The 23,745-nt window shown below is 42.1% G+C and overlaps 1 protein-coding gene across 2 annotated transcripts; it reads left to right on the top strand.

Moving 5' to 3' along the window:
- Positions 15,347 to 20,483, top strand: LOC8067798 (homeobox-leucine zipper protein ROC7). Of its 2 annotated transcripts, XM_021464279.1 has the most exons (9): positions 15,347 to 15,832; positions 17,032 to 17,318; positions 17,410 to 17,527; positions 17,626 to 17,869; positions 17,972 to 18,273; positions 18,401 to 18,502; positions 18,597 to 19,364; positions 19,465 to 19,905; positions 20,009 to 20,483. In XM_021464279.1, the coding sequence occupies exons 1-8, from the start codon at positions 15,740 to 15,742 to the stop codon at positions 19,891 to 19,893; spliced, it is 2,343 nt and encodes a 780-aa protein (XP_021319954.1). In that variant the 5' UTR covers positions 15,347 to 15,739; the 3' UTR covers positions 19,894 to 19,905; positions 20,009 to 20,483. The 2 variants fall into 2 exon arrangements, with proteins under 2 accessions (XP_021319954.1, XP_002445014.2); XM_002444969.2 differs by having other exon boundaries at positions 17,626 to 18,273.

Genomic DNA, 23,745 nt, shown 5'->3' with positions numbered 1-23,745 from the left:
GGGGTTTACAGTAATTTGTGTCGGACAGATAAGCTAGCGGCTGAAAAAACTCCTTTAATTTTATTTATCAGTGCAAACAGATTCAAAAGGTCCAATTTTGCAACTTTTACCCGTAACTAATCAAATTATACATGTATTTAGTACAAAAGTTAGTTCAAATAATTTTTAGACGATATGGGTGATGATTTTGTAGCAGATTGGCGGTATATTAGTAAGGCTATCTCCAACAGGAGAGCCATTTGGGAACTCAAACCCAAAATGGGTCTCCAACACAATACCTATAGCCTCCAACAGAGGACCCATACAGAAGACCCACTTTAGGTATCAGGAGAGGCATAACCCAAATTTGGGTATCCTCTCTCCTCGAGACCCATTTGCAGAGAGTGTTGTCTTTTAGGTCTTGTTGTTGGAGAAGACTAAAAATAGGTATGGAACCTTTTACCTGTAGCGCTATCCAAAGGACAAATGGGTCTTGTATTTTGGGTGAGGATTGTTGGAGATAGTCTAAGAGAAAGTAAGTTTCAAAATCTAATTTTTGGAGACTTTCTTCTAAAATAATGTCTTATACATTGATGGATAATAAAATGTTACTATGTCTCTAAAAGACCGATTTCATATATGAAATTGTTTTTCAGAGAGTTCAACACGTACTGAATGAAAATTATTCGCAGTCTTTTTCCGGATTGCTACAGTGAGCCCTCTGTTTTCATTTGTTGTCAAGAACTTTGACATATCCAACTTGTTCATTTACTCATCATGCACAATGGATGGGTGGCGGTGGCTTTTCGTAAAAAAGAAATTGCATGACGTGGTCGTCTAAGATTCATAACTCACTGTCACATATATTGCAGACGAATAATTCATCAGCATATATACATATATAACCTTTAATTTCTAAGCTACAATTGATTATATAAATGAACTCTTTTGTTATCCATGGAATCATCGATGGTGCTGTGTAACGTGGACTACTCCTGACTAGCTATATGGCCGGCTATCCAATAATCATGGACAACCACAGTTATTCTTTCTGCCTGCAAGCTGCAACAATTCAAAAATAAGTTAAGAAGAATTCGAATTCGAGTGGCGCAGATTAATCTTGGTCATCTGAGTTCGACTCCTCCCTTTTTCTATATAAATGATCAGAGGAGCGAGGCGTGTGTCTGTCTGTCCCCAACACAGCATTTTTATAAATCACACTTCATACAAGCAGAATAAGATAAGTTAACATCATATCAAGCAGGCAAATTAGTTGCCAGGTCACAACGTTTACCAGAAAACCAATCAATTAGAGGACGGTAGTACAAGGCAATCTACCTACTACTACATACTAGCTATAGCCTATAGGTAGACAACGATATCCTATGGTCCAGATTAAAGTTACACAGTTTACACGGGAGATGAGTTTGCACTAGATCCGTTGCCTTTTAAAAATTGTTGGAGGAAGGCAATAAATATCTCCTAATTTTTTTTTAAGGAACTCATTGATTTACCAACTATTTTTTTAGGAACTATTCACTACCGGAGAGCCGGTATTTGCCGTGTGTCCAACTGTTTGCCGTGAGCAACACACGGCAAAGGCCGGGTTTGCCGTGTGTCCAGCCCAAGCACACGGCAAATGCGAGGCACACAGTATACTTGGTCTTTGTCGTGAGTCCCACATGGCAAACACTAGGTACACGGCGAATTCAAACATTTGTGAGCAACACACGGCAAAAACTAGGTACACGACAAAAGCTAACGCCCGCTCCAAGCCGTCAACTTTTGCCGTGTGCGGCCGTTAGGCACACGACAAAGCCTGGATTTGCCATGCGCTTGAGCCTGGCACACGGCAAACACAAACTTTGCCGTGTGCCAGAGGTGCAGCACACGGCAAACAATTTGATTTTTTTTACATTTTTCCCTCCAAATTTTTTCTTCTCTACACACTTACCATTTGTAACTTCATACTCAAATTTCATAAAATTTGAAACATGTTTGCTATATTTTTACAATTAACATTATTTATTTTTATTTTTCCGGTTGCGTTCAAATTTGGACTATAAGTCAGTGAAATAGTTGGAAAAAATATCGGAAAAATGATATTCATGTCCCAACCCTGTCCGAGAACACACATTCGAAACGGAAATGACTTTTGAATGCCGTGGTCAGGAGACACGACGCAGAACGTGTGTCGGTACTTTTCAAAAATTCTACTAAATGCTATTTTATTCCGTAAATTCTGAAACTTGTACATATGTCATTCTATCATACATAGAGGCCATAGAAAAAGTTTGGGAAGATTTCGAACAACGAGTGAAGGAGCATAAGTTAGAGTAGATTCGACTTTTATTTTTGAGTTTGATTTCAAAACTTTTTCTATATGCACTACACCACATAGGTTGTGTCGTGTCCAAGTTTGGGAATTTTTCGGAATCGTTTACTATTTCTTAATTATTTTCAGCATTTTAATTGAAATTTTTAAATTTTGAATTTTTAAAATAACCTCGGATGGAAAAACTCTCTAAATAAACTTTGTAGATCTCAAAAAGTTATGAAACTTTGTAGTTGACAATTTTTTGTTTTAGAATCATCTTGTCATACAAAAACTACGTTTGAATTTCTCAAATTTGAAATTCAAATTTTATAAACGACCTCAGATGGAGAAACTCCCTAAATGAAAATTGTAGATCCCAAAAAATTATGAAACTTTATAGTTGACAACCTTTTGATTTGAAATCATTTAAGACCTTAAATTATCAATTTACGCATAATTTAATATAATATTTGAGGAACCGAAATGCAATATAAACGCAAGTCATAGTGTGGTGCAGTGGTTAAGACCGAAGAAACGCGAGAGAAAGGTCATGGGTTTGAATCCCATGGGCCGCAAAAAAATTTAGGACTTAATATTGAGACTTTGGTTGTGTGCCTGCATGGTGACACACGGCAAACCCTGCCGTCTCCCGCCGTTCGTTACCTTTTTTTTTGCCGTGTGTTAAGATTGACTCATGGCAAAGTTTCGCCGTGTGTCCACAATTTAACCATGAGTAAAAGTATTTTTTGCCATGTGTTAAGATTGACTCATGACAAAGTTTCGCCGTGTGTCCACAATTTAACCATGAGTAAAAGTAAGGTTCACCGTGGACAAGTTTGCCGTATGTTCTTTACCATAAGTAACACATGGCAAAGTCTTCGCCGTGTATAATTTTAGCTTCGCCGTGTGCGCCAGGCACACGGTAAATCCCTCCTAGCCGCTAGTGATCGGAGATGTTCTGATCAGCAGAGAAAATAATAATATATATAAAAAAGAAGCGCGCCGTCAATTAACAACCATCATCTGAAAGTGAAAGGTACACGCATGCAAGTCGCTAAAATAGCTAGACGTGGCGTGCCATGTCTGCCCTAGGCAGGCAGGGAAGGGGCAGCGCCGCGGCCAGCAAGCAAGAATGGAGAAACGAACGGAGGGCCGGCCGGCCGGGCCTTTAATTTGTGAGCTGAATCGGCCTGGGGACAAGAAGGGATGGCCATTGACGTCTGGAGAACGACGCTCGACAGCAGCAGCGTCGTCCTCCTCCGGTCCTCCATGGATGATTCATCATCAGTCAGGGAGTCCAAGCGAACAGACCACACGCGCGCGCTGGGGCTTTCCTTCCTCTGCACCTGCTGCGTCACATCAGATCACGCGTGTGCATGTGCATGTGCAGCCGCATGCATGCGTGTATCGATGGCGTTGTCCTATGACCAAACCAATCATTCCTAGAATTGGGCAAGCTCCTTACTAGTCTGTCGGCACTTAATCTTGCTGTTTACTACTACACAACTGATTCTAGTTGACAGCCTATAATTTATTAGCAGAGGCAGCCAAAAATTGTATCTCCAAAAATACACCTCTGAAATAGAGGCCAACAGTAATGTAAAATCTATTAATACAGGCGGACATCTAAGAGGTTCATCTCTAAAATGGAGCCTATATATTTTTTCAATGTCGGACCTCTTTATGGCTGAGATTAGTCAAGCTCGTAAAAGTCACGGCCCATTTCTCCCTACCGGACTTATATATAGAGAGAGGGCATTAGTTTTTCCAACAATCTCTCACTCAACCACCTCTCCTTTCCCCAAATCCCTCTACACCCGGCTACCACCCCCTTTTCTCCTCTCCCCCAAATCCTCTCGAATCCCCGATACCATCCATATATAGACCCCATCCACCCCCACGACTAATGTCATGGTTGGCGGAGGAGCTCGCGTGTCAACACTCTTCCCCCACCGTCCTTGATCCTTAGCTGGTGTTGGTGGTGGCGCACCAATCCCCTCCCTCTCCCAGGTGGTGGCATGTGTGGCTCTTCCTTCACGTTTGTGGCATGAGCATGTGGCTCTTCATCCACACCGGTGCCACGCACACACGTCTCTTCCTCTGAGCTGGCGATATTTGTGCACAACTCTTCCTCTACACTAGCGGCGTTGGCGAGCGGAACCTTGCCCCTACATTAGTGGCGAGCGAACCGACGAGATCTCCACCGCTACCTCTTCATCTCTGCCTTTGTAAACCCTTGATTAACACAGACCTTATCCTAGAGACGGAGAGCTTGCCAAAAACCATTATAACACGTCTCTAAAAATTGGTTTTGTAAAAGTATTAATTTCATTCGTTCATGTGTTTTGTCATTGATATTATTTCTATTTTTATTTTCTTGATGGACCGAGTTTGATTTATTATTTAGACTATTTTTCTAATAGTAGAGGTGATTATTATTGTTCATGAATATAATCAGAGTTTATCCAATTGATGTCCATATGTTTCTAATTCTTTTGGGGCTCATAGCACTTATCTTTACAAGCTTACACTACTACAAAATTTATTAACCGTGACCTTTTAAAATCGCCCTCGGAGGTGGGCAGCATTTTCAACCGCCTCAGTTAATGCCTCGGATTAATTGAGACGATCATTTTTTATTAACCGAGGCGGTCATAGATAACTGCCTCGCAAAATCTATTAATGGAGACGGTTGAAAGATAACCGCCTCCTAAAATCTATTAACTTAGGCGTGCCTTATAAAAGGCCCGTCTTAGAAAATAGGGCCATTTTCGGAGACGGACCTCCTAACTCGCCCGCCTCAGAAAAAAGGTTGAGGCCCAAACAAGCCCAGGATTGAGGCCCGACAAGCTCTATGTATAAATACGTAACCCTAGGACCAGAATTGAGGCCCGACAAACTCTTTCCTTCTCCCTGTCCTATGACCGAGCACACCGCTGCCCTTCCCCTCCCTCGCGAGTCGTGCCTCCCTCTTCCTTGCTCTGCTCTCCGATGCGGTGGGCACGGCGCTCCTTCGGCAGCGATGTGGCAAGCGCGGCCCCTCTTCCCTTACCCTGCCCGGATATGGCCGCATCCATGGCGAGCGCCCCCCGGCGGCATCAAGATCACTCGTGGCGGCACGACGACATCGAGGTAGTTTCCCATCTCCCTCTCTTCCTCTCTTCCTCTTCTCACTCTTCCCTCTTCTCCCACAGGCGAGCAACACCGACGCCCCTCCTCTTTCCGTCCATGGTGCAGATTTGGCAGGTTGGAGTCCTTTGGCGGCCACCAGAGGCAGCGGGGCACGCGGATTTGGCGACCTACACCACCTGTCGGCGGTCCCGACAAGCGGCGGCATGCACAGGAGGATGTTGCAGCCATGGATGGGCTCGGCGGGCCCGTGTATGGGCTCAGCGGGCCTACCCATGGATTTCTCTTTTTTTGGTTTTTTTATTTTATTAACCGAGGCGGGCATCAAACCGCCTCGGAAAAGGTCAGATTTACCGTGACCTTACATCCGAGACATTTTTGTTGCCCGCCTTGGAAAATAAAAAATGCCCGTCTTGGAAAATAAAAAATATAGTAGTGTTATGTGGGGCTCCAAATGAACCTCTAATTATAATATGAGTGAGTAATTAAATGAAAATTTAGGTGTAACTTTAGATTAATTTCAAAGTGGTAGGGGTGCATAATTTTGTTATAGATTTACGAGGGTATTTTATATTCTCTCTGTTCCAAATTATAAGTCATTTTTTGTTTTTTTGGTTCATCAACTTTGCTACGTGTCTAGAAGTGTTATCATATCAAGATGAATACTAAAATGGATGTACCAAAAAAGTCAAAGCAACTTAGAATTTGGAGTGGAGGGAGTACTATATTTCCCATAATGGTACGATGAGATTGTTAATTTTTTGGAAAACAACATCGATCCAATAGCTGTTATTGTCAATGATGGTTAGAGATTACTAAATTGATAATTGATAGTATGATGTTTTTGTTGTTTCTAGCTAGAATTTCTAGTATTTTCCCTATTTCTATTTTTTTCTCATAAAATTTAACTGGGATGCATGAAAGGAAATATCTAGTTAGCAATAGTAAGATTCAGAACGACTTGTAAAAACGTAATTTTGCTGTCATATATTGAATAATTGTCCATAAATAAATATTTTAGCTTTCCTTTTCTTTGGGCTAGACGGGCCATCCTACTGGCTAGGCCCAGCTCAAAACAGGAGGGCTAGCTGACCGTTCCTGCATTTGCTGTCTAACTTGACAGAACTGAATGCTGCAGAGCGTCCGGCGTCGTTTGGTTGGGGGAATTTTTTTTTATATTAGTCAATCATTGTCCAATCCGTTATTTTACTGTAGCACTTTCGTTTGTATTAGTCAATTATTGTCTAATCAATTTTTTGTCTATATTTAATGCTCTATGTATGCGTCCAAATATTCGATGTGGCAGAGAATTTTGGAAAATTTTTTGAAACTAAACAAGGCCTTAGTCACCAGCATCACATGCTGTCAATGACTAGGCCTTGTTTAGTTGTAAAATTTTTACAAAATAGATATTATACCACTTTCATTTGTATTTGATAATTGTCCAATCATGGACTAACTAGACTCAAAAGATTCATCTTGCAAATTACAAGCAAACTGTACAATTAGTTATTATTTTTATTTATATTTAATGCTTCATACATGTGCCGTAAGATTTGATGTGACAGAAAATCTGAAAAATTTTGTAAAAATTTTTGGGAACTAAACAAGGCCTCAATGCCACTGCACCAGCAGCCCATGCAACAGATTAATGAGATGAAGAAGGTAATAATAATTTTTTAAGTATTGCTAAAGAAGGTAATAAGAATTCTTATAGCATTATAGATTTGCTCTATAAACTTTGATATTAAGATATTACACAGTTTAAGCAAACTTTTGATATAGATAGATAGATAGATAGATAGATAGATAGATAGATAGATAGATAGATAGAGAGAGAGTAACTGAGATATAACTATGAAAAGATATTGAATATGAATAAAATAAAGATGACGTGGGCCCTAAGTTTATTCATATACTTGTACCAAGCTGTCTCATATATGAGCCACCGAGCATGTGTTTTGACAGTTTGACTTTTATATAGCTAGTGGAGATGTACGTGTGACACACGTATATTTATAAAAAAATATCATTTATAGTGAAGGTGTAACAAAGAATATTTAAGAAATCAATTCTTGTATTTGAGCTCTTAGTTCTTGATCGAATCTAGCATGTTACTAATTCTTTTGAAAAGTCTGTGTGAAAAAACGAAGTTATGGAAAACCAGGAAAATATATAACTATTTGAAATTGATTCTTTTTTGCTTTGTAGTAGCCAAAAGAGTCTGGGCTTAAAAAGCCTTTGAAAGCTTGTGTCGCACACGTGTTTAAAAAAAACTTATTAATAGATGAATATGACCATTTTTTTTCTAAAATAACCTTATGAAATCAAGTTAGATAAGGAATATTATATAGTTACTTATATGTATGTGAGACGTATGTGAGATGACATTAGATTGAGTCTTAGATGACAAATCTAGATCGAATGGTTAGGAAAAATTTTACATCTTAAATGTAAGATCACAGATGATGGAGGGTTCATATAGCATGACGTCTAGATCGAACAATTATTATAGAAGGAGAGCCTCCCTCAAAAAAAATTCGCTCTTTTATAATGTGGTGATGATGATGATATATATTGTAGACATGCAAGAAAAAAATTAGCACACTTTATTTTTACGATATATCATTTGTTTGATCCATAAAGTAACGTGCCGATTGAGATCAAGTCCCAGCCCACTCAACTTTAAAAAATCCCAACTTACTCTGTTACTAGTTTTTTTAGCAACTTAAAGTTAATACATGATCTCTTCATTTTAAACCATATGATGTTTTGATTTTTCTAGATACCCATCCCTTCACCAAGGGAACCCAAGGTTTTAGCCCTTATTTTACAAACCTTTGTCAATTGTTCAGGTCTTCGCATTAATATGTCTAATACATATTTTTTTCTCATGTGGATGACCTGCTCATAGAATTTCCAAGAAAATCTCCCTTCTCCAGAAAATAATTAGGACTCCCTCTCTCCACCTAAGGAAGCTACGATGGGTAAATGTCCAACCTCTAATTGATGAAATCAGGCATCGGACGCCGAGCTGGTGGAAAGGAAGGCTTCTCTCTTTGGTGAGGCAAATGATCATCACAATACTCTCCTTGCAACCTACTTATCATTTGACGGTTTTTCCCACGCGAAAATAGCTTTTCCAATGAATTGATTGTTTCCGCCGTAGTTTTTTTTTATAAAGGATGAGCCGAAAAATGTAAAGGGGGATATTGCTTTACCAAATGGAAAGTTACTGCACATCCAAAAGAATTAGGCAGTTGGGAATTAAAGACCTGGAGTTTTTTTTTTTTTTTTGCACGCACGTTGGCATAAGTGGACGAGTAAAGACCAGCCTTGGACACATATGGTCAAATGGAAGTCCACAGTGACAAGATCGACAAGGAACTATTCTACACCTAGGTCACCCGATTTGAAAGAGATACGGCCCTCTTCTGGGAATGGAATTTAGTGAATGGATTGGAGCCAAAAAAAACATCGCACCACTCGTATTTGCCAAATCACGAAGCAAAAATACCAAAAAAAAATAAAAAGCCATGCTCAACAGCACTTGGAACAATCATGTCTCCCGGTTACATTTTCTCAAAGGTATGGCAAAAGTTTTACCGCAAATTTTATCAGTGGAGAAATTAAAAAGAAAATATCCACAACACTAGGAGAGTGTTCCAATCACCCTGCACAACTTCGGTATGCTGACCGAACAACTAAAAACTTCATGCCACAACTTGCTCGATTCTGAACCAACTTACTAAAAAATGAACCAAATTGTAACTCAACTGCACTAACATCTAGGTAAAAACTAAATCAACTCAGAACACCTTCACTCAAGAACAACCTAGCAAAACAACTACCTCTGCTAACAGGCGTCGACCACAACTAACAAACTCGACGCACTGATCTAGACTATACACTGAAAGAGAAAAGCGCCAAAGTAGCCTCATACGAGGCTAACTTGTCAATATTGCGGGTCGGCGAGAGCTGGTTAAATCTGTGCTCAGCTCGCTGCCGGTTTATCTGACAGTGATCAAGGCGCCAAAGCAATTCTTGAAAGAAATTGATAAGGTGAGAAAAAAATTCCTATGGGCTGGAGATGGGGAACTCACTGGAGGTAAATGTAAGGTGGCATAGACAAAAGTCTGTGCACCACAACCAAATGACGGTCTAGGCATCAAAGACCTCGATCTTTTTAATCAATCGCTTAGGCTCAGATGGCTATGGTTCAGCTGGGACACCAAACCAAGACCTTGGGAGGGCCTGCAAATTCCTGTAACCGACAAGGATAGAGCCCTTTTTAATGCAGCCACAGTGGTTCAGCTTGGAAATTGTAAGAACACATCCTTCTGGAATTCTAGATGGCTTAATGGTGAATCTTTGGCTACGCGATTCCCGCTGCTGTACAAACATAGCAAAAGGAAAAACAGATCGGTGGCTCAAGCACTAGCTGACAATATGTGGATCAGCGATATTGACCACAACCTGAGCCGTGAGATCATCTTTGAATACACTCAACTCTGGGTATTGCTAGAAGACATAACACTAACGGATTCTCAGCAAGACACCATCAAATGGGTGCTGACATCAGATGGCTCCTACTCAACCAGCTCGGCATATGCAGCACACTTCATTGCAAAGACCAAGTGCGAGTATGCAACACAGCTTTGGAAGATCAAAGCCCCCTGAAGTGCAAGTTCTTCTTATGGCTCCTGCTGCAAAATAGAATCTGGACAGCAGCCCGCCTGCAAGTAAGGGGATGGCCTAACGAATATTTCTGTCAGCTTTGCCTCAGAAATTTGGAAACATCACATCACCTTTTCTGTGAATGACATGTGGCCAGGGAAATCTAGAAACAGGTGGGGCGTTGGATTCAGATGTCGTCCTTGATGCCTGAAAACTGGACTCAAACTGAGCACTTGCAAGATTGGTTTGTTGCGCTGATTGCTGAAACTCCCCCAAACACTTCGTCCTGGAGCAGGTTCAATCATCATCCTCACAATCTAGGAGCTATGGTTGGAAAGAAACAGCAGGGTTTTCAAGAAGACAATCAAGACGATTCAACAAATTGTGCATTCCATTCGTGATGCAGCGCGCAACTGGGCAACGGCAGGGAACCAAGACCTGGGGCTGCTCACTCAACAACGGTTGACATTGGTTCCTGCCACTTAGGATTTTTTTACTTTCCTTTTACTTGTTGTGGTTGTTGTTGTCTTTTACTTTTAATGTAAATCACCATTAGTTTCTCAGGGGTGGCTTGGGACCAACCTTATGGGTCCTGGGTGAAACAGTGATAGTGGCGCTTCTTGTGCCGCTGTCCCAAGTTGTAAATTGCTCTTATCTATCTCAATGAAAGTCGGTAACGAATCTTTCGAAAAAAAGACAAGGAGCTAGAAAAGCCTAGCAACATCTTCAAGAAGGAAACAACGTCAAAAGTGTTGAAAACACTTGCCCACCATGGAAAAAGTTTTCACCTGCAATTCTAGCATGGTTGGAGCAGAGTTACAAAGAGGACACCTCTATGAAGGATACAACATTCGTGGGCGCCACCGTTTAGGCTTTCGCCTTGACCTCAAACAGCCCACCCTTTGTTGTCCGTTAGGGCCCTCGCCGAGGAAGCCCATACTAACTTTCCATTATGACACACACGTGTCACCGCCAACCCCAAACACCACCACATGTACCACGGACATCCATGCCACACACGCAACCACAGGAAAACGCCCCTGATTCCACCATGGAGAGGCAACACCGCGCTACATCCAAGACGGAACCCCCATGGTGACATGCCTAGCATAGGATTTGTTGAATAAAGGCCTTGTTTAGTTCCCACCCAAAAACTTTTTATCCCATCCCATCTAATATTTAGACAAAAAAATAACTAATTGCACATTTTGCATGTATTTTGCAAGATGAATCTTTTGAGCCTAGTTAGTCCATGATTAGACAGTAATTGCTATAGTTACACATGTACTACAGTACCCCCAGAAAATTTTCAAGGTGTGAACCAAATCGACTCAAAGATGGGAACCATCACAAGAAAACTGTCGAAGCATGTAGATAGGGCGAAACGCAAACAAGATCGGGTACCTGACCACGGGCACCCACAAGTGAACCTGGACAAATTCGGCATGGCAGAGTAGAGATCCGGCTGCCCCTAAGTAGATCTAGCCTCCTCTAGTTGCCGGCCACACTAAAGCAGTTGGTCAAATAGAGGAAGTGGAGAGAGAGGAAAGAGGAGGTTGGGAGAAGGCAAACGGGCGAGATAACCTCGCCGCTGCCCTCCTTGGTACGGCTAAGAAACAAGCAGCAATAGCGCTAATGACAACAAAGACCAGGAGGTGTACGCGGGGGTGGTGACTCGGAGGCATGGGGCAACTGCCCGAGTCACCCTATTTCAGACGACGTGGGGTGTCTCCCCCACTTATATCAAGGGATGAATTGCATCAATTATGAAACTATGGAGCGACATTACAATATATAACACAAAATCTGGCCTAATGATGCCATGCAGTTGCAGTGAACATCAAATGGAAATTACTCAACTAAAAGTGCATACCTTGTATAATTTAGTGGTAGCTACATGAAATAGAATTTATGTCAAATCTTTGAGAGCAAAAGTAGAACCAAGATGTAGGTTTTCACATGGACATTGATGCACTGGAAACTTTTGATGACAAATAAGAAATAACTCCAAAAGCGTGGATGGCCTAATGGCCTAATTTGCAAACTCTACACATCACAACTGGAAAACCCTAAACACTTTTTTTTGTAAAGATTGCTCTTTCACCAAACTAGTCTAGGCAACCATCCTACCTTGGTTTGTCTTCACCAACTTCTAGGCCTTGTTTAGTTCCTGAAAAATTTTGCAAAATTTTTCAGATTCTCCGTCACATCGAATCTTTAGACGTATGCATGGAGTATTAAATATAGATAAAAATTAAAACTAATTGCACAGTTTAGTCGGAATTGACGAGATGAATCTTTTGAGCCTAGTTAGTCTATAATTAGATAATATTTATCAAATACAAACGAAAGTGCTACTATTCCTATTTTGCAAAAAAATTTGGAACTAAACAAGGCCTAAGCATGACCTCTCAGGGTCCATTTACAAATGTTGGAGGAAGGCAAGGCAAACAAACCAGAAACAAAAGAGATCAATGGTCCACTTTTGGTGGAATATTTGGAAAGAGCGCAACCATGCAACCTTTGGAACTAGCTTTCATGCATGATGCACTAACTTAGGCCTTGTTTAGTTGATGAAAAGTTTTGTTTTTGACTACTGCAGTACTTTCATTTATACTCTCTTTGTCTCTTTTTAATTGTCGTCGTTGGTGTATGTGCCACAAGTTTAACTTGATTGTAGAAAATACGTGCAACAATTATATCTCTAAATAAATTTGTTAAAAAACTAGATTCAAAGATCTTTCTAATAATACTAATTATGTATTATAAATATTAATATTTTTTAATAAATAATTGTTGGCAGTTATTTTTTGTGAAGCGCAAGCGACAATTAAAAAGGAGCGGAGGAAATATTTGATAATTATTGTCCAGTTATGGACTAACTAGGCTCAAAAGATTCATCTCGCAAATTACAGGCAAATTATGCAATTAGTTATTCTTTTTATCTATATTTGATGCTCCATATATGTACTGCAAGATTTGATTGCAATTTTTTCCAGAAACTAAACAACCCCTTAAAGATGCAAAGTCCTATATATGGCTTTGGATTTCAGGTGGTAGCGGTTTTCCAAAAAAAATCTTTTCCTGGAACTGTTTGGTTACCTGAGTTAAACTATAGTCTCTTTCAGATCGAATGTTTAGACATATACATAAAATATTAAATATAGATTATTTATGAAACTAAAAACAGAACTAGAAAATAATTTATGAGAAAAAATTTTTAATCCGAATTAATTTATAATTGGACACTAATTATTATATTTACAAATATACTACCATATCTATTAGATTTTAGTCCCTCCAACTAAACACCTGGACGAGGCTGCTTAATTGGAGCGCCCCTATTTTAGCCGTAACCTTTTTTTCTCTCTTCTTTTTCTTGTTTTCTTTCCTTGTCTTGGTGGGTGTGTTCTTGTTTCAAATTTCTCTCTTTTCCTTCTAAGAGCATCTTTAAGAGATTAGCCAAATCATTTTCTAAAGGTAAATTTAGCTATTGTTGAAGGAAAAACGTTTCCAACAGACTCTGTAAACGACTCTTCAAATTTAGTAGCTCTCCACCCACCTTATTCGCTCTCTACTTTTGGATAGCCTACCTCACTAGCCATCTTTTACCGAGTCTGTTGGAGTACTCTAATATTTTTTTGTCAAATCTATTTTAGAGAGTAGCTAAATCAGTAAATTTGACTACTATTTTTGGCTAATCTCTTGAAGATGCTCTAATAAATTAACTTAACAAAACTCTTCCTCGAGATTTCAAGAAAAATTCTAAACATATTATTTTTACTATATATCTAAATAGTATATAGTACATATACATCCAGATCAATCTATCCCATACAACCGTCAACTATGACTATTTTTTGCGATAAGAGAAGAATTATATTAGATAATAGGCTACATGAATATATTACAAGCACTCTAGATTACACAGATATTCAGAAAAAATGATCTAAATTATACCAAGTTGTGAATAACTCCCGATCTCAAAGTCAAACATGTACGACGCTTTGTAGTATGGATAATCACACAATCAAAAAGTCGGCAAATGGCCTGAAAATAGATGCCCAACAAACGACGACCAACATTTATCAACTATGACTATGAGACACGGATCATTATATATATACTCCCATCCGTCCTATTGAAAATATTGTTTTTGACACTTTAGACGTTTTGTCTTATTCAAAAATTTATATAAATATTTTTTATTTTGTTATAACTTCTTCTATCATTATAGATACTTTTATAATAGTTTGTTTATTTATTATCTGTATAAAAAATTTAAATAAGGCCTTGTTTAGTTTCAATTTTTTTTTTGCAAAATAGACATTGTAGCACTTTTGTTTCTATTTGACAAATATTGTCCAATCATAAGCCTTGTTCAGTTGATAAAATTTTAGGATTTCGGATACTGTAGCACTTTCGTTTGTATTTAACAAATATTATCCAATTATGAATTAACTAGGCTCAAAAGATTCGTCTCACACATTAGAGCAAGTTTAATAATACAGCCCACTTGCTGACTGTAAGGTTCCTTACAGCCTTCTCTCAGCCCACTCATACAATAGTTAGCTATTCACTATTAATACATGGCTCACTTATCTCTCTCATAAAGTTTCTTGGTTATTGTGTCTAAGCTGGCTGTAAGCTTACAGCCTGCTTCTGCTCTCTCTCCTTCCTTCTCTCCTCCACATCAGCATTTAGCCAGCTTACAGCCCACTATAATACTTGCTCTTACAGGTAAACTGTGTAATTAATTTTGTTTTCATCTATATTTAATACTCCATGTATGGACCAGAACATTTAATGTGACCAGGAATCTAAATTTTTTGGCAAAATTTTTTGGGAACTAAACAAGGTCATAGACTAACTAGACTCAAAAGATTCGTTTCGCAAATTATAAGCAAACTGTCTAATTAGTTATTTTTTATCTATATTTATTGTTTCATATATGTGCCGCAAGATTCAATATGACGCTGAATCAGAAAAATTTTGTAAGTTTTTTGAACTAAATAAGGCCTAAGATAAGTGATCAAGTCTAAAAGTCAAAAAAACATTGAGACGGAGGGAGTAGGTATCCATGAACTGTATGTATACCATACTCCCATACGTGTACAGTGTACCCATCCACACCCACATTCCCTCTCTGTCAAGCTGTGAGTTGAGAGGGGGTGTGCCGCTGTGTGCTGTGTGTCATGCAATAACTCCACGGCGACGACATTGAATGCCATTGCACCCTCTCGCTACTCTCCACAATTACTCCGGCATTCAATACGCGCACCCTCCACCCTTCCCCCTCCCCTCCCCACTCGTCTTCCTCCTCCAATCCTCCCGTCTCCATCGCCGCCGCCGTCCCTTTCTCCCTCCCTCCCCTTCTCCTCCACATCTACACGCCGGCCACCTACTAGCTCCTCCGACGTCGTCCTCGATCGTCTCATGATCACTGGACTTAGCTTCATCCCAATCCGATAGAGCTGTTTTATCGGTCCACTCACGCGTGTATACGAAGATCGGATCGGAAGTTGCTTCCTTTTGCTCTTGCAGAGGCTTAGATCTATGCTCGGGGAGGAAGGAGCGTGCATGGTGAGGCTCTAGGGTTTTGTGTAAGGCCAGGGAGGAGATTAGCTCCTCCCAGCTATGCCCGGGGGCCTGATGATCCCCGGCCGGAACATGCCGACAGCGGCCGCCATGATCGGCGGCCTCGCCAGCTACGCAGCATCCCTCGGCCAGGTACCTCTCTCTCTGCACCTCTTGCTTGTCTGTACTTCATCTTCAATTCGGCGCCGTGCATATACCAACAGATCATTCAGTAGTGATTCGCTAGTTGCCTTGTATGGTGTTCTTGATTTCGCCAGGACAGTTTTTTTTTGGCGCTTCGTCTTGTCTGTGTATTGTTAATGAATCGTGGCCGGGTTTTCCTTTCCATAAATCTGTGCTTTTCAATGTTAAAAATCTCTTAAACCTACCATTTCATTTCTTCTACTAGTACGACTACACTGTTGAGTTGTAAATGCTAGTATTAGTGGTAGTCGTCGAGACGTCGTATAGTATATGTTGTCATCCTTCAAAGAAAATAAATTCGATGATACCATATATGATATCACCATCAATTTATTTCCGGAAAAGAAGGCATTTAAGTAGGAGATAAATAAATGCCAAAAGGAGGCTCGTATCTTCAGGATTAAAACCTGCTGCATTGTATGCTCTCACTACTAGTCACAACAGACCTACAGTCATCCCTCACACCTGAGACTGAGAGTTGAGAAAAGTATGGTTGGTGTGGTGGATGAAGGCGTGATATAAGCACTCTCTGTTGCATCTATATATCTCTACATATTAGCTGCTGTTGCACTGCACTAGCTGTACATGTGTAGAGTTTTCAAGAAGCCCGGTCATTATATCCTTTATTTCTCAAGGCAAGCAAGTGTGTTGTGTTCCTCTCCTGATTTGGTTTAAGCTCCCAAATCCTTTTCGCCAACTTAATAGGTACTTGCTCGACTTTATTGCGCCCCCAAATTGTACCGAAACTTCATACAGTCTTACAAGTCAGTACAGATGCTGGCATCTTAAATTAAACCCTTAGACGACCTTTTATACATGCATGGTTGGTTTACAGCAACAAGTAAATGCACTCAGTTTTTATTTCTACCTAAGGTAACAGTACAAGAGTCCTAATATTGCAAATGTACTGCAGTCTGCAGTACTTGTTGCTTTGTTTACTTTGCCTGATGAGAACAATATAAGCTCATGAGTTTTAGTTTGTTTATGTAAAATATATAGCGCATCACAGTTGAAGAAGATCATTGATGTAAGATCTGTGAAAAGAACCGTGGACAAAAATGTTCATTCTTCATTGTTCTTATTGGCTCTCAGTCAGTTATATGCTTGCTGAGATCAAACTACAACTGACATTGAAATCTGTCATGCAGAATATGATGGATGGGCACCACCAGCTCGCTATGATGCAGCAGCAGCAGCATCAGAACCACGGCCAGCAGCAGCAGCACCCACCGCAAGCAGCCACGAGCGAGAGCGATGCACGCGGCCCACGCCACGACGAGCTGATGATGGAGAGCAAATCTGGCAGCGACAACATGGAGGGAGGTGCCGGGTCAGGCTCCGGTGGTGAGGAGCTACAGGAGGATCTCAGCCTGCAGCCAGCCCGCAAGAAGCGCTACCACCGCCACACCCAACACCAGATCCAGGAGCTCGAAGCGTAAGTCCAATCCAGTATCTAGTAATCAGTGTGGTTTTTTCTTTAGTACAGTATTTGACATGATTGTAGCAAACGAATGGATGATATACAGGTTCTTCAAGGAGTACCCTCACCCTGACGACAAGCAGAGAAAGGAGCTGAGCCGGGAGCTGGGCCTGGAGCCTCTCCAAGTCAAATTCTGGTTCCAGAACAAGCGTACCCAGATGAAGGTAACTGACATCATCACCAAATATCACCACCTGCTTGCATTCACGGTGTGTGTGCTGTGTTGTTATATGTGCTAATGGAGTATTATCAATGGATGCAGACGCAGCAGGAGCGGCATGAGAACATGCAGCTGCGCGCAGAGAACGAGAAGCTGCGAGCTGAGAACGCGCGATACAAAGATGCTCTTGCCAATGCCTCATGCCCAAACTGCGGTGGCCCAGCCACGGCCGTCATTGGTGAGATGTCCTTCGATGAACACCACCTTCGCATTGAGAATGCGCGCCTCCGGGACGAGGTCGATCGCATCTCCACCATCGCTGCCAAGTACGTTGGCAAGCCCGCAGGTAGCCTGCTGCCCAACTTGTCAAATATCTCCTCGGCCTCAATGGCGCCGTACCCACCACCGCCTCCACTTTCCTCCCACCACCTCCTGCCCGGTGGAACAGACATGTTTGGTGGCCTTCACCTTCATGGTGCCGCTGCTGGGTTTGACAAGGGGTTGGTGGTCGAGCTCGCCGTGGCCGCGATGGAGGAGCTGGTGCGGATGGCTCAGCTTGGCGAGCCGCTCTGGATCCCTGCCCTTGTCGTAGACGGTGCTACCATTGAGACTCTCAATGAGGAAGAGTATGCCCGTGGGTTCCCCAGCGGCGTTGGTCCCAAGTTGCCGGAGCTCCGATCAGAAGCATCACGGGAGACCGTTGTGGTCATCATGAATCATGTCAACCTCATCGAGATGCTCATGGACGTGGTAACCAACTAATCCAGTAACTATTATGTTATAATCAACACGCTCTGCTGATACTTTACTGTACATTATCTGAGACTGCTATATCCATCCACCTATATATGTATGATCCTTCTCCATCTTGGTGCAGAACCAGTGGTCGACGCTGTTCTCAAGCATTGTGTCACGGGCTGCAACCCTCGAGGTGCTCTCCACCGGCGTTGCCGGCAACTACAATGGCGCGCTGCAGCTGGTCTGATCTCATTGAAGTTCATTTCATCTTGATTTGGTTGAATATTAGTTTGTTGATAATAATGCATATGCTGTGACTATTATATTGGATGCAGATGACAGCAGAATTCCAGATGCCGTCGCCGCTGGTGCCGACACGTGAGAGCCAGTTCTTGCGCTACTGCAAGCAGCACACAGACGGCAGCTGGGCGGTGGTGGACGTGTCCGTCGAGGGCCTGCGTGCCAGCGGACAGGCGGGTGCGCGTGGTCGGCGCCGCCCCTCAGGCTGTCTGATCCAGGAGATGCCCAACGGCTACTCCAGGGTGACATGGGTGGAGCACGTAGAGGCAGACGACATGATGGTGCACGACCTATACCGTCCCCTGGTATGCTCTGGGCTGGCATTCGGCGCACGGCGGTGGGCAGCAGCCCTGGAGCGGCAATGTGAGCGCCTTGCCAGTGCCATGGCCAGTGGCGTCCCGGCAGGGCCTTCCAGTGGCGGAGATGCTGTAGGTGTGGTGACATCAGTGGAGGGACGCCGGAGCATGCTCCGGCTGGCAGAGCGGATGGTCACGAGCTTCTGCGGTGGCGTGACTGCATCGACGACGCACCAGTGGACTAAGCTGTCAGGCAGCGGTGCTGAGGATGTGCGCGTGATGACGCGTAAGAGCGTGGATGACCCCGGCCGCCCGCCCGGCATCATCCTGAATGCTGCCACCTCATTCTGGCTTCCTGTGCCCCCGGCGCGTGTCTTCGGCTTCCTCCGGGATGACGCCACCCGCAGCGAGTGGGACATTCTCTCCAATGGCGGAGACGTGCAGGAGATGGCTCATATCGCCAATGGACGTGACCACGGCAATGCGGTCTCACTCCTCCGTGTCAATGTAAGTTGATCTCACCTACAGAGCTTGTTTCTTCTTTTGCATGGTTCATTTGAACTGATGATGCGTTGATGCCATGGCAATGTCAATCTGGTGGGTGCAGAACGCCAACTCGAACCAGAGCAACATGCTAATCCTGCAGGAGTGCTGCACAGATGCAACGGGGTCCTACGTGATCTACGCGCCGGTGGATGTGGTGGCCATGAACGTGGTGCTCAACGGCGGTGACCCAGACTATGTGGCACTTCTGCCATCAGGGTTCGCCATCCTCCCCGACGGGTCTGGTGCAGGTGGTGCGCCACCAGGGTTTGCCGTCCTCCCCGACGGACCTGGTGCAGGTGGTGGTGGCGGCGGCGGTGGTGGGTCACTCCTCACCGTGGCGTTCCAGATCCTGGTGGACTCAGTGCCCACCGCCAAGCTGTCATTGGGCTCCGTCGCCACTGTCAACAGCCTCATTGCCTGCACCGTCGAGCGCATCAAGGCTGCTGTCGCAGCCGACAACATCGGCGGCGGGGGTGCCGTCCCCCAGTGACCATCGCCAGTGGTTAGCATCGATTCTTGTTGCTCGCGTGAATGATTGAAGATAGATCAATTCAAAACACTTCATCTTTTTTTTTTTTTTTTTTGCTGTGCATGCGTATGTGCAGGAGACTGAATCTGAGGAGGGATGAAGAGCAGGTCGCATCAAATCAAATTGAAATTTGGGAGGATTTGGCAATGCGGGGATCGAGTCAAGAACGCACCGCGTACTCTCCTTGCAAAGTGTTGCCCTCTGATCGATTCACAAGTAGTAGCGAGGAGAGCAACACCTTGCAAGGGGATTTGGTTCGGGCATTGACTCTCTTCCTCCGTCCTCCCGTCGACCTGCCACTCTCCTCTTCAGTCCAAGGGTTGCATTGTAGTAGAAGCTAGCTCATCCATCAGCTAGAAGCTAGACCATGCATATATATGCATATATAGCTTGTAATTGGATTTTCTTCCATTGTAATGTGTCTGTATCTGGTTGTCTTCTCTCCCTGCTGTATGGAGGGATGTTGTCTATGGAGACTGCAAGAGTCTAAAACCGGTCTATTGGAATTTTTTCCCATCAAATATCCATTCCTTATGTTTTATTCCGTTAAACATTTTTTAGTAAATTATTGTGCTAAGTGGATCGGACGGCCTTTCAGTTTAGGAACAAGCCAGACGGATGAGCTCCTATGTCCAAACATGGTGTGCATTCAGGTTGGGCATTCGGTTCTCGGTTCGGTTTCGGTTCGGTTCCTTCGGTTATCTATGAAATTCGGTTCCTAAGAACCGATCGGTTTCAAAAAAATTTAGGAACCGAGCATTTCGGTTCTCGGTTATTTCGGTTCGGTTCCGGTTCTTACCGAACTAACCGAATTTTTCTAGCAAAGATTAATACAACAAAAAAATATGTAGGTTTTAAAGCAAATATAGGCAACACCACTTCTAATTAGATAATAATAATTGGTAAGATTACAATAGCAATATAGTAACATAAATACATAGTAATTTAGCAAACTTTGTCTTATAAAATACTAGTAAGTAAAGTAAAATTCATGAATTTCGGTTCTTTCGGTTAATTCGGTTAACCGAGGGTAGGAACCGAATTGTTCTCGGTTATTTCGGTTCCTCAAAACTTGGAACCAAATAAGGAACATTTTTTCGGTTCCGATTCTTTCGGTTTCGGTTCCGGTTCTTTCGGTTCGGTTCCTCGGTTTCGGTTAATTGTGCCCACCCTGAGTGTGCATGGTCCATGAAAAAAAAACACTGGAACAAATACTTCATGCTGAGATTCTGTGTGAAAACAGTTGCTCTTTGGCCAGTTGGCCTGATGTCGCTGGTCGGTGTTGTCGGGACACTGTCCATCTGTTCGGGGAAGAAAACTCAAAGACCCAAAGTGCTTGATCCGGTGAATTGGTTCGTTCAAACATTGGGAAAACTAGCTGATTTTTTTTTTACCAAGAAAAGTAAATAGGACTAAGATTCGAACCTGGTTGAAACTTGGGATTCATGACCTCCCGCACCTCCTACTACGTACCTGCATAACAAAGCTCTAACAGCAATCTTAAATGTAATTCAAGTATATAGGTAATAAATAAGTAAGATGCTAGTACTCTTCAATTACTCCCTCAGTTAAAAAAAACAATTCTCACTTCTTAGTTAATTAACGAATTTTAAATTTGACCAAATATTTATAAATAAAATAATATATTTATGATACCAAATAACTACGATTAAATCCATCATAGAATATATTTTACAGTGATTTTATTTGATGACCTAAATGCTGATGTTATTTTCTATAGAAATGGTCAAATTCGGAAAAGTTTTAACTTGCTTTAAATCTAGAATTACATTTTTTTTTGGACGGTAGGAGTACTTTTAAAGTAATTTGTTCTTTTATTCGTCCAGCCCAGGCTCAAATGTTTTGGAGGCCCAAGACTTTATGGACCGTTGATCTAGAAATGACTCCTTAAAACTAAAAAAAAAATCCAGATCCATCCAACCCGTGTTGGGCTTGGGCTTCTACCAAAGTCGTCTAAAACCATGTCTTTAGTGGCATCGCCTCCAATGCCAGTTTTTTTCATGATACCGTCACCCTGTCCCTGCCTACCCTTGTTCGTTGTCTTTGGTACCCTAGCACCTTGCAAATCTGGCTTTGCCATACCAAATTTGGCCGGTCTGCCATCACAAAATTCTCCTGTGAAGTCATCATCTCTCACTCACAGAACCTCTGGACCCCAAATCTTGAGGTTGACTGCCAAGGGAGAATGGACTGGAACATATTGAGGTTGACAAACTTAACATATGGTTTGATCCCTTGTGGATACATGTATCATGTATGACCATCTTCGGTAACTATCTACTAATTGGTATGCTTCTCTACTTGTTGCATGACACCCAATTTAAGCTTACACGTGAAAATTTTTTTTATTGGCACTCATATCGGTCGCTTCACATATTTGCCACATTCAAGATTATGTTTCCATTTCGCCTTTTCTCTCTCTTTCTTTTCATTTCCTTCTCTAGCATAAAAAATGACCAAAGTGCCCCTACCTCCATAGAAAGACATTGTTTTCCTACCCCCTATCCCAAATCGGGAGCAGAAGCAGGAGTATAGGTCAATCACCATAAAATGATGACGAAAACGACAAACTCGGCTTACCTTTGTTCGTTAGGTTCCGCGTTGGTAGAATATGTTCTTAACTTGACATGGGTGTTTATGTTTTTCCGAATTTAATCTAGGATGTCGCGTTGTTATTATTTTAGTGGTATGCATGTGTTTATCGACAGTGAGTCGCTTGTAGTAACTTTATTAATCTCAAGATTTATCAGGTCAACCTTTTGAAATTGCTCAAAGGGATAAATTTATGTGCGATATTTCATAGCGGGGAATATGCATATGTATTTACGAAGGTCTGTGCGTCTATATTGCCTAATTTGTAAAAAAAAAAAAGAGAAGAAAACAGAGGGCCTAAATTTGCGTGCGATATTTCATAGCGGGGAATATACATAAGCTGGATTCGGAACAACCTGTGTGGAATTGTTCGAATCGACAATGAAGATCGTAGGAGGAGCTTGTTTCCACTGATCCATCGAGGTACCCCATCAGTTCATGACCGAGAAGTCAAGGTAAGACTTGTGATTTGGAAAATGGATGAACACACGAAAGCACACGGCACCGAAGCAGCAAAACTCGACTTGTTCCTTGTTTTCGTTCGATTTACTCCCTCCGTATCTTGTCTTTTGGACTAGACAAGACCGGTTCAGCAAACAATCGTGTGGTTGGACATTGACACAGCTAAAGAATTGAAGGGCAGCGTGACTTTTTGACCTTTGTTTTGTGCAGGACCACTCCACATCATGTTTTTCGCACGAGAAAGCGAAATGTTACACTCCACATCACGTGTTCGTACGAGGAAGGTGAAATGGTTTCAGACAGCTTGAGGGATCAGCCACTGAAAGATATGCCGAGATCAAATTGCTGTCAGTCAGGCGCGTCAACAAAGTCCAATTAGATTATGTAATCTTATGGCATGTGCAATCCATGCTCTAAGGAGGCACTAAAAATCTCAAACACACAGCAAACATCAGGAAACAGCGAGGCTCTTCCCTTGGGAGTTAGGACGCATGTTTTTACTCTAGGCGTTTTTGTTTCAGTGGTTCAGGTTTTTTTTTTATCGTTGGTAGCTTTGCCTGTTTTTTTTTCATTAAGGGTCTGTTTAGATTGGAGATGAAAAAATTTTGGGTGTCACATCGGATATGTCGGAAGGATGTCGGGAGTGGTTTTTAGAAACTAATAAAAAAACAAATTACATAGCTCGTCAGGAAACTGTAAGACAAATCTATTAAGCATAATTAATCTGTCAGTAGCACA

The sequence above is a fragment of the Sorghum bicolor genome, chromosome 7 (genome assembly GCF_000003195.3).
Source record: "Sorghum bicolor cultivar BTx623 chromosome 7, Sorghum_bicolor_NCBIv3, whole genome shotgun sequence".
Taxonomy (NCBI): domain Eukaryota; kingdom Viridiplantae; phylum Streptophyta; class Magnoliopsida; order Poales; family Poaceae; genus Sorghum; species Sorghum bicolor.
Note: the sequence above shows the minus strand (reverse complement) of the source record. Positions and strands in the feature narration are given on the sequence as shown.